Genomic DNA, 12,245 nt, shown 5'->3' with positions numbered 1-12,245 from the left:
AGACAATTTTTAATGAAGCATTTTTAAAAAAAGGGATTGGTTTAAATTTTGAAATTTAAAAAAATTATCTGTACATGGCAATGTGAATATGTATAATTATTTTAAACTTCCTTTATGTAAATTCTTGGTCTATAGACTGATTATAATTCTTGTATTCTTCTTTTGAATAATGTATATTATACTCAAACAACATATTTTTCCAAAAAATTACTTTGCAATTTAAAAATGAGTTTATGTACGTAGCAAGACCAATATAATGGACCTGAGTAATGGATTCCTACCAATTAAGAAGAAAGTAAAATATATAATAATGAGAGAAATCCAAAAAGGGACTAAAAGAAAGCCTTTTAGTTAAGTTAACAGATCCGTTTAATACTCCTTTGTAATCGTCCTTTGTAATACTGCCCACTGACACACCTAAACAGATGAATGCACATACCTGCAGGTATAAATACTATGAGGAAGACCAGTTGACAGTCAGTTTGTGAGGAGTAACGAGAGAGTATCCTGCAAGGAGTTGTTATAAGAGTCAGTGAAGGAGTAAATTTCTAGTGTATACACATTTAATGTGATTAAGATGATGTCACAAGTAATTCCAGTGTGGACAGTAAATGAAAACAAAAAAGGTAAGTGAAAAAGATAATGTGTAAATAAATCCTGATGATTACTTTAAATTTTGTTTTGTTTGTAACCACTGTTTATTATTATTATTGTTGTGGTTGAGATTATTATTATTATTTGTTTATTATTCTTAGTCATTGTTATTATTGATTTGTCTTATTTTATTTATGTTCTTAAACTAATAAATTGTAATTATATAAATATTTTCAATTGTCAATCTCTTAATATCCTGATTGGGTCCTGAACACGTGACATGTAGATGTAATAGACCATTATGGATTCTGCCCTGTTTATAACCCATGATAATTTTAGAATAACAAAGTTCATGGAATTCAATTTTTTTTTTAAGTTGTGTTGAATGATCCTTTTACATAAGCTCCTCATACATTATAAAGCTTAAAACGGAGGCTTGCAGTAGCAATGATATTTAAATTGTTGGGTTGGATAAAATTATTAAAAATATTTTTCCCAATTGAAACTTTATTGCTTGCATTTCCCCAGTTTTTAACCATAAAGTGAATCATTAGGTTTAATGTTGCATCATTATCAGCTATAGTAGCTGTCATGGAGTCATAAGCAAACATAATTAATTAACAATTTTGAATTAAACTCTGCAGGTTTTTATTTAAACAAATTATAAACAGATATAGACCCAAAGTTATTTGGAAAAACTATTGTTTTATAAGATTTAAGGTCTTTTAATATAAATTTTGTTTATTATTGGAAACATAAGATTTTAGCCAATAATATGCTGTTGTTCTAGTAATCCTATAATACTAAAGCTTTTCAAGAATAATTGTATGATTAATATTGTCACACACCTTTGAAAGAAGTTTATTATTTTGACCATACAAAGTTTTATATTGAACAAACTGGACACAGAACTTCAAAATGGACTCCATAGCAGCACAAAGTCAATACTTGTCAGGTTCCTTTTGTAACACTCTGCGAACAAACCAAAAATATACTATCATTGATAACTATTGAGGTATTACAAACTTTCATTGAAAAGTACCATATTTCATGAGTTTTTGAATGCTATTTAAAATTCAGAAATATATAACACTAATATACTGAATAAACATCCACAATTCAGAACTAATATTCTTTTCAAATACATCTTAAATACACGTCTTTGTAACTCAAAAAAAAAAAAAAAAAAAAAAAACGATCAGCAATAACTTCACCTGACCCAAAAGTAAAAAACAAAAGCTCCAGAATTTTTAGAGATAGATACAAGATTAACAAAAGTTCACTTTAGAAACTTGGTTATGATTTTCATTAACATTTAATTTTTTTGTAATCCATTATTTGTATTTTTATTCAGATTATATTGATTGTGTAAGTAGAAATTGTACTGAATCACAAATGGCGGTAACCTTTTGCCTGGGTCACTGCTGGAGTTAGCATTTTTGGGCATCAATCTTCACAGTGGCTGCCTTAAGAAAAGTAAAGCCCATTTTTTTTAAAAGTTTGATTAAAATAAAAATTCCTATGATTTGAAATATGGTGAGTGAAAGTTTACAGTTGCTGATGAGAGATGAATTTTTGTGATACCAGAAAAATACCAAGCTTGATTGGTATTCGAGCCCAGAGCCTACTAGATTAGAGCCAGAAATTTTATTTACTCTGCCATGGAGATCAGTGGAGTGGGATAAAATATCATGAGTAAATAATTTTAAATTATTCATATAGAATTTAAAAAATTCTATTTCTTACTTTATAATTAATCGTGTATTTTGTGAAGTTGTTCTGATCAATGTTTTACTTTGGTTTTCCTTGATCTATCCAGGCAAATCGTGGAGTAGCTGTTTTTATATCTGTGGAATTGTATACCTAACTATTCCTTATGAGATCTATATGATGTTTTATTATGTACTGATCAGAATAAAATTTATTTGTATGTACATGTGTTGTAGAAGCAATTTCCTGTTATGAGGTGAAAATATATATAATTCATTATTAAAAAGGTTATACATCAAAACCAGTGGTTTTATCAATGAAGATAAAACCACTAAATGCATATAAATATAAAACAATTACAATTATAATGCATATAATTATAAAACAACTAAAGGAAAAAAGTGAAAATAAAAGGTAGTCTGGGCACTTACAGAGTTACAAGTGGAAGAGCGGGAAAATACATTTTTTATTTAAATATAGTAGGAAGAACACCTACAGGAAGGCTATATCTTATAAAAGAAAATATGAAAAAGAGAATAAAGGTGGAAAAGGTTTTTATAAAGAAATAGTGAAGAGACCAAGTTAAGTGGAGCCTAATTAAATAAAGATTGAACAAATGGATTGGATGACACAAATAAAATACATAATGCACATATTAACAGCTGTAGAGTGTGAAATTTTGTTTAACATATGTACTATGAATAATAATGGGAGTTTTATAATTTTACCTTAACAAGCTTATTCTAACAGAATGAATTGGATATATTTACAACTTATAATAGTAACTTGTTCTTGAAACGTCTTTAGAATCAAAAACAAAATTGTTTGATAAATCTAGATTGAGGTATTAAAATTTATAAGTCTATCAAGCAGTTTGAAATCATAAAAAATAAAAAATGAATTATCTAGTTAGATACACTAGTCATTGGTTGAATTCAGTAAGCCTTGGATATCATGAATCATGTTGAATAAGAAAATTATTAGCTTAATCTGTCCTTTCAGATTAGATTATAAGAAACATCAACCCATTTACAGCTTAATCAATATCAATAAATATTATATACAAATATATTCATGAAGTTATTTTCAAGCTTTCACCTATTTTTACATAAATACTTTCTCCATTATGTTCTTTTGATGGTCTCTTAAGTTATCCCATCTGGAAATTCTGATTGCAAGACTAGTTTACTTCCAAAATATTAACAAAGAATATGCTACCAATTTCTCCTGAAAGTGAAGAAAAATAGAGGTCATTATACCTTAGAAAATATTACTTTCAAAATCCATTTATCATTATAAATCAGTTTGTATTGACAAATTAATTTCAGATTTACCTTGCTCTAATTTATTGGTACTGGATTAGTCAAAAAAAGATTATTTAAAAAAGGAAATAAAAATCAATTTATTGATTAATCTATACTGCAAATTGAAGAAATGCAAATAATGATGATTTCCATTTTCTTTTAAGGTATCCTAAACGTGTGTAAATAACAATTATAAAATTATGAAAAAAGAAAAAGATTACTTAATATCAGCACTGAAAAATATAACTATTATTAAAGTACAATATAACTATTAAATAATACTTTACTTAAGTATTTTCAGCGTGGAGATGACCAATATCATTTAAAAAATCTAATAAGAATTTTGGTCTCCTGATGTAAATCTACCTTCATGTCTGTATCAATTCCATCTATATTTGGGGAACAATGGATTTGTAGTTTAGGTAGTGTTCAACTCCAAATCGTCTAACAGAAATCTGGTTGGTAGTCTATTCTACCATATGCAGAATAGTCAATGAGAATAATATATGATTTTAATAGAGATAAACCTCCAGATTTTCTCCTTTGTGTTTGTTGTGTGCATTGACATTGAAAACAGACATCCTGGCATTTGAGGGAAATCTGACTCAATGGTTTGGAACCCACAGTTAGATGTACCTCTAAAATGCTTTGGCTCCTGCTTCAGCCAAACAGGAGACTGGTGACAAGCCAATAAGAGTCTATCGGCTAGTTCATGAATTAAAATTCTGCTATGCAGGATGGATGAAGGAAGTTAAATTTTGAGGAATAGTTTTACTTCAGGGCAAATTGCGTTCATTTCTCTCTGGTAGCCCTGATGTCAGAATAAAGGCTCCAAAATGTGTGGCTCCATGGTGATTGGGAAACCACCAGAGAAAAAAGGTTCTTTGTACACTTCTGTGGATTTATGTATTTCTTATTCACATCATATGGCTACGTTGAACAACTTTGAGAGCAAACACCCTCATTTTCTCTTGAAAATTTTCCTTTTTGGCACCATCAGTGTGAAAAAGAGGAAGAGTGTTGAATTAAATATGCCCGTGATGTTAATCCAAAAAAGATTTTTGGATTTCATTGTTGAATCAAAATGGCTCTTTGAACTACTCTAAGGGTTTAGTGGTATGTCACTAGCACCTCAATTACACTGAATAAGAAAGAAATCATCAAAGAATTTGCAAATCTGGTAATAATTAAATGTCAACCATGTGACATTACCCTCTTTCTCTTATGTATTGACTTTCAACAAGCCTATGCTGCTTGAGAAGATATGAGCTGATATATATCACTTCAATACATGAACATTTTCTATCACTGTCAAAGTGTCTGCTTTAAGTGTCAATGTTTTGGTCATCTAGTTGCGTGTTATATACAAGAAGTAATCTACTCATGAGGTGTTAGAATTCGGGTCAGAACACCTGCATGTGTTATTGTGGTAACATCATTTTACAAAGACTAGAAATTTCCCTGTTCTTATAACAGATTGTGATTCAAGAGACCAAAAGTTGGCAGATGATAAAATATTTCTAAGCTGAAAATAATGTTTCTGCCAAGACAACAGGTGAGACATTTTTTGCTTAAGGTGCAGTGTTTATTTCATCCCCACAGATTGTTGATAATAGTATCAAGCAAATGATTCAAACATTATTGAATGTTCAATTTCATTGCTACCAGATGTAAGAAGTTGTTTAAAGATGAGATAATAAAAGTATCATTGACAAAATTCAAGAAAAAATACAAATGAGCAAAGAAATTAAAAAGCCAAATAAAACACTTACTTTCTTAGCTAAGACCTGGTTTCTGGGTTTGGCACCCAAAGACCAAATATTTAGAGGAAAAATACGATTCAACAAAAAATGTTTTCATAAAAAATTCCCATAGGCATCAAAACCTACACAGTATCCTGACCTCTGTAGGGGAAGACACCCACTGTTCCTAGACCTTAGGAAGGTGTCTAACCTACAGTATCAACATAAAGTTTCAATCTTCTGCACAGGAAGGTAAAGATTAAAGAAACATGGAAAAGAAAGATTTTTTAAAGATAAAAATGTTAGTCAGGTTACTCAGTTAACCTAAGCTAAGGATGATGAAATAGAATTATGCCAAACATCATCAATAGTTCTTTTGCTAAAACAGGACCAAGAACATCATTCAGTGTTTCTAATGTTCTCTTTTTTTTTGTTTACCTTCTAATACCGTAAGGTATTACTGAAGTGTAGTTTTGTACAGTCTCAGGTCGACCACTCCTGAGATGTGTGGTTAATTGAAACCCAAACACTCATATCTGTATAAAAGTAAGCTGGCTTACTATTCTAGCTTTTTCTAGAATTTGAAACTTCCACCTTTACTAGGATTTGAAATTTTGTACTCAAAACGAAGCCGACATAAGGAAATGGAACATAATGCATCAATGAAAGAACGGTGGCTAAAAGGAAATGCTCGATCTTAAAGAACAACCCGAGTAAGATTAAGTATGAAATATGGCCGAATGAAATGGAAACGAAATTTATTATTTTTATTAATGTTATTAAGCAAATTAATAGAGAACCCTCCCAAATATTTAACCTGGTTTAATTTTTGACAGTGGGTAATGATAAAAGCAGTCGATAACAGTAGGTCAAAAAAGAATTATTAATTTGCTTAATAAGACTATAGCAAGAGCAAATTTAAAATTATTTTTTAATTGTATATTATTTTCTTTGTCGAAATTCTAGAACTCTTTTTCGTTGAGTGTCTACTAAAAATGTCCAGATTTACATAATGTCGTTTACAACATTACAAGTAAATTAAATTTTACAGCTGTACACAATATTATTTATTAATGAAGGCGCGAAGATCTCACTATTAGCAATATTCGATTACGTATAACATTTCAACCAATAAAGTATGAAAGGATTATGGTCGCGCATGCGCTATGTCAGTGGATGCTCCACTTCGCTATTTCACAGCAGAGTCAGTTGCGTGAATTTGTTACTGACGTATGGTGTGTTGTAAGTGAAAATGGCGATGTCCGATTCCAAAGCACCGGTTCGCACGGTGAAGCGAGTGCAATTTGGAATTTTATCGCCCGATGAAATCGTAAGTAACGTTTTTACTTTTTATTGTTTCCTATTATTATGTTATTGTTTTTTCTAAAGTTTATGTAGACTTCTTTTACCATGACCTCGGCCATTGCTAGTCGCAGGTACTAGGCGATATCTTTTTATGGGTGGTGTAATAGTTACTGTAATTAAAAATTTTCTGAAGTAACTAATTCAGATTACAAGATGATTATTAACAAAAAATATTATAATTTCTGAACTTAAACTCTAGTATTTTCTTCAATTCTATTGGAGTAATCGCATAAATATGGGTAATGTTAGGCTACGATGTGGTATGCAACATTTCATTAGTATAATAATTCTCATTGTATAAGAATTGGAATTGTTTACGTTTATCGTGTTCCCTAGTTTCTGATTGTTTATCTATGATTTGGTATAGGTAGTGAATTAATTAAAAGTAAACAAGGTCATTAGCCTTGTTAAGGAAAATGTTTTTTGTATTAGCACTGGCAAAATGCGATTTTTTTTCTTCATAGAAAGTCGTATTATTATTTATTATGATGTATTTATTTTTAATTCAATTTGTTTTTTTTGTTTAGGGATTAATTTTTGTCGGAATATTTGCTTTGTTACTCTCAAATTTTTGTAGTTAAAGTAGATCCTAACCTTGCTATGTTACTACGTTGTTAAGTCTTATATTTTTGTATTGCAAAATACAGTATAGTAAATTACAGTGTATGGTTGTTTTATTTTTTCCCTTTAATAACGTTTATGGCACCTGTTAACAAAGTAAGAAATTGTGTTAAAACCAAATATAAACAGGTCAGTACTCTACCTAAATAACATATTTGTTCTCTGCCACCTGTATTGACAATATTTTTACAGATATGTTTAAAGATCATTTCCAACCCATTTATAGCTTGTGTACATAGCCCTTTTATAGCTTTTCAGATTACAACTGTCAAATTGCAATAGCATCATTTATTAATGAAAACATTGGAAAAGATAATGATTACTTTAATTTTTTTAATAGAATAATTGAATTAGATTTTTGGAACGTATTGTCAGAAACACATTAAAGTAATAACAAAATCGGTTTTGATGAAAAACTATGATTTTCAAATTGCCTTCCTTTTAGTCCGCTCCTTGAAAGCTAAGAAATGGTTTAATAAAAAAATCATGGATTACTAAATGTAATTTTACTTATAATTTCCGGAATTGTTTTTTTCAAACATGTTTCTGCTGAAATTATTCATAATTCTTAAATATTATATTATTATAATCTAATATCTTATTCATCCAGTAAATCTATATAACTGTATGGGAAGTTAACAAATGTGAAAGCAGATTTGGAAATAAACCCTACTGGGTTGGTCGAGTGGGGAATGTGTTTTCACAAATCAGCTGATTTCAAAATCGAGAGTTCCAACATTCAAATCCTAGTAATGGCAGTTACTTTTATATGGATTTGAATACTAGATTGTGGATACCGGTGTTCTTTGGTGGTTGGGTATCAATTAACCATACATCTCAGATATGGGAAATGGTTGACCTGAGACTGTGCAAGACTACACTCACACTCATACATATCCTCATTCATCCTGTGAAGTAATACCTTACGGTGATTCTTGGGAGGCTAAACAAGAAAAAAAAGATTTGAAATGAAACTGGTTAGATACCATTTCTATATAATGTTCAAATAGTAGAGGAATCTAAATAAATTACTTTCTGGTATTTAAAAAATAAAAATATTGATCAATTTCAAACAAAACGATTCATCTTGTATGATTTTGTTTATGAATCAAATCTGTATTTCTATTTTCCATTGATATCTAGGTAGTCAAAACTAAAATTTTAACTATATAAAAAGTAACATTCTCTGGGTATTGATGAAATTCCTGCCAGTATTTTAAAACTGATATTAAGAGTTGATTCTATTATTGTCCCTATTACAAATCTATTTAATGAATCATTCAACATTGAAGTATTTCCTTGCTGCCTTGACATGTGATTTATTAGCCTCAAGAAAAAGGTACTTAATTAAACAATTATCAGCCAATTTTTGTTTTATTTGTATTTTGTAAATAATTTCAAAAATAAGTTTGTAACATTCTTCAAAAGCATATATTGACAAACTTTCCGCATGGTCTTAAGAATAACTGCTTCCTTAAATGTCGTTTCTGAGTTTTTAGAAAATATTTTAAATGCATTGATAGAATGAGATTCCATTTCCATTTTTTTTTTGCAATTTCAGTAAAGCACTTGATTTAATTTAACTTATTTTATTGATGAAAAAACTTAGTAGCTAGGTATTAGAGGGCCTGCTTCTTACAGTTGGTTAAATCATACCATACCTACTTCTTACTATAAACAGATGGTTAAAATTTTATCATTTGATAAGAATGCAAAGTCATTTTGAAATTAAATTCTTTTTTTATATCTGGTTACATGAGGATGGGAAATTGATTTAATCAATGTGTAAAATTTCTGATTAAAAATTAAGATTTCCCTTGCATTAGATAGTACATAATACAATGATTCACTAACAGTTTATTACTTATGATGAATTTTAAATAATACTGATTAAGGAATTAATAAAAAAATGCCCCAATTTCCTGTAGTACATTCAACATGTACACCCACACACACGCGCGCGCATGCATGCATGCATGCTCACACAAGTACCAGTAAAGTGGTACGTACATACCAATAAATAATACTTATTTGTATATATATATATATATTTTTTAAAATTATTTTTAGTTGATTGTTGTATTTTCATTCATTTGTTATATAATTGCCTTTTTACATTATTTCATGAATTTATATTTAAAATAAACAACTGAAAAAAGACATAATATTTATGGACTTTCTCACAACTATTTTTATAAATTATTGATTGTGTAGTTATGATAGTGGTATGACCAAGGTTTTACCATGATTCCCTTAATCCATTCAGTCAAATGCTGGGGCAGTTTTTTTTTTTAGCCATGAACGAGGATATCATCCTGTTCCTGACTCAAGGAGTATAGTGCATTATTATATACCAAATAAATTTATCTGTAGTTTCAACTGAATATCATTTGGTGATTTATAAATTTGATGATTTAGATATTATCAGACAAGAGAAACATGAAATTTTCAATAAAATGAAATTAGTGAAGTGCATAATATGTAATCCAGTAGGTTACTTGAATTAAGCAAATTTCTATAATTTTATACTATTTTAACTAACAATTATTATTATAAGATTATTAGTAGATATTTAATCTACTTTTTGATGAAATTTCCCAATTTTAGAATTATTCATGTTTGACTATTTTTAAATTGAAAATAATAAAATTTTCTTAGAGAATTTGGAACTTTGTCACTATAATTGCACGGCTTAAACTTTTTCTAATAATGAAATAAACAAGTTGTGTATTTAGTTCAATTATCACTTTTGTTATTAATAAGTTTTATATTTAACGTAAATTAGATGAGGTTAGTTAAAAAAAGTGAACATAGGTTATGTTAACCTAATGGTTATGTTTGTAATACCTAACGGTGGTTCTGGAGGTTAAAAAAAAGGTTATGTTGATATATGTACAAATTCATCAGAATACAGAATCAACATAATCCAGCCAAACATAACCTATGCTTGCTTCGTTCACTAACCTCAACTAATTAACAGTAATGTTTTAATTATTTAAATAATAAATCTAGTAATTACCGCTTATAGTTGAGTTGTTTTTTAATTTCTGACTTCTACATAGTAAAGTTTTAAGTTGTGCAATCCTATAGTGGAAAAGATCCAAGAATTTTTTTTTTGTTTATTCTCAACTTAACACAGTTTTTATTACAGATGTTCTTCAGACACATGCATACATTGTATTTACATGCCATGAGTTTCAGTTTTTCACAGTATATAATTTAAATATGGAAATATAATTTTTACAAAAGGAAATTATTTAATAAGTACTTATTTGGTTGCATTATTTCATATCTTCCTTAATTTGTTTCTTATTAATAACAGTGGTTTTATATCATAAATATGGTAGTGAACTGTTAAAAGGAAATATAGATCTCTTGCTTTCATTGAATAACAAAATATTTTATTTTGTTCTTTTAAAAATTAGGCTCCTCATGTTTCTTATGTAAGCTGTAATGTGAATAGTTCAGGTGATGAAAGCCAAAAGAAGCTCTATGACAATTGTTGCTGTTATGTATGGTGTGAGATAACCAAATGGTTTGATGTTTGTTACTTTTGTCTTACAAAACAAACTTATTTTTGGAAATAAAACTTTTTCATATAAATGGTTTGTATTAAAATGATAATATGATTTGTTTGTTTATGATAATGTTTTATTTCTAACTTGATTTCATTTCTCAGTTTCTTCGAAATTAAGCTATGATTTCCATTCCATAAATAATTCAGTTTTTGAATCAAAACTATTTATATGATTATGATTAACGTTAGTATTGACTATCGAAGATCAATTTAACTTTTCATATTTTTGTATGTGTAGAGATGTGAAACATTTATGTAGAAATTGTATATTTTTTATGTACAATTCGCATTCTGTTTATAATCTAAGATAAATTTGAGTTTCATACTGTATAATTTATTTTTTCTGTTTAGCGTCGTATGTCGGTTACGGAAGGTGGCATTCGATTTCCAGAAACTATGGAAGCTGGCCGTCCTAAAATTGGAGGTCTTATGGATCCTCGTCAAGGGGTTGTTGATAGGCTATCACGTTGTCAGACATGTGCTGGTATGTTACTTTTACATTTGAGTAAAATTATATTCTTTTAAAAACATTTAAAAAAAATATGTTCTGCAACTTATGCGTGTAAAAAATAATAGGATATTTTATGTGTTTTATTCTGTTTAAGAATTTTTTTGTTACTCGGTAATTCAAAATGATGATGTGGATATGCTAGTTAATTAGTAAAATAATAAATTTTTTCATTTATAAATACTTCATGTGTAATCAAATAAAAACCAATTTTTTTCCATTTTAACTCTTCATAAAAAAATATTTATTTTTCAATGTTGTAATTAGTAATTTAAGTACAGTTGAAAACATTAAATTATACTGATAAATACTTTTTTTTTGTGTTGTCTTTACATTAAAAAAGAGAAGTAACATTAATAAAATAAAACGGGAGGGAGGAGAGAATAGTATGCGAAACATATACTATAAAGTCTGTATTATGTGGTAAAATAATATTTATATTTAATATGCCTTATCCATATGATTTAATTTTTTTGGTTCTATGATTAATTTTTTTTTAAAAGTTAAATTTTTCAGAAATATTTACTGTTTATCTTTTCCATCTTAAGAAGGTAACTACCTAATTAAACTAAGTAAACTACTTAATTAAATATAAGCTGTATTTGTACAGGATATAAAATTCAATGCAGTTCAATCAAATTATAAATAGAATAACAAAAATAATTGAAATAGTACACATTTTATGATAAAATTATTATCATGGTTTTCTTTTAATCTTTTTCCTTGAATTGTTGTATTGGAGAAAAAATAAATAACTTAGGGAAGGGAAGCTTTTTTATTATAGTATTATGAGTATTTATTGTTTATTACATGGTAATAGATTT

General features: G+C 28.3%; 1 protein-coding gene across 1 annotated transcript in view; it reads left to right on the top strand.

Moving 5' to 3' along the window:
• The first annotated feature begins 6,539 nt into the window (after window positions 1-6,539).
• Polr2A (RNA polymerase II subunit RpII215) overlaps window positions 6,540-12,245 on the top strand; it is a 52,165-nt gene continuing 46,459 nt past the window's right edge. The window contains exons 1-2 of the mRNA XM_075375209.1: window positions 6,540-6,680; window positions 11,265-11,397. Of these exons, the coding sequence (XP_075231324.1) occupies window positions 6,603-6,680; window positions 11,265-11,397 (211 nt within the window). The 5' untranslated portion in view covers window positions 6,540-6,602. The remainder of the gene's footprint in view (window positions 6,681-11,264; window positions 11,398-12,245) is intronic.

The sequence above is a fragment of the Lycorma delicatula genome, chromosome 9 (genome assembly GCF_047948215.1).
Source record: "Lycorma delicatula isolate Av1 chromosome 9, ASM4794821v1, whole genome shotgun sequence".
Classification (NCBI taxonomy): domain Eukaryota; kingdom Metazoa; phylum Arthropoda; class Insecta; order Hemiptera; family Fulgoridae; genus Lycorma; species Lycorma delicatula.
The sequence above is the reverse complement of the archived record's forward strand: the minus strand, read 5'-3'. Positions and strand labels throughout refer to the sequence as shown.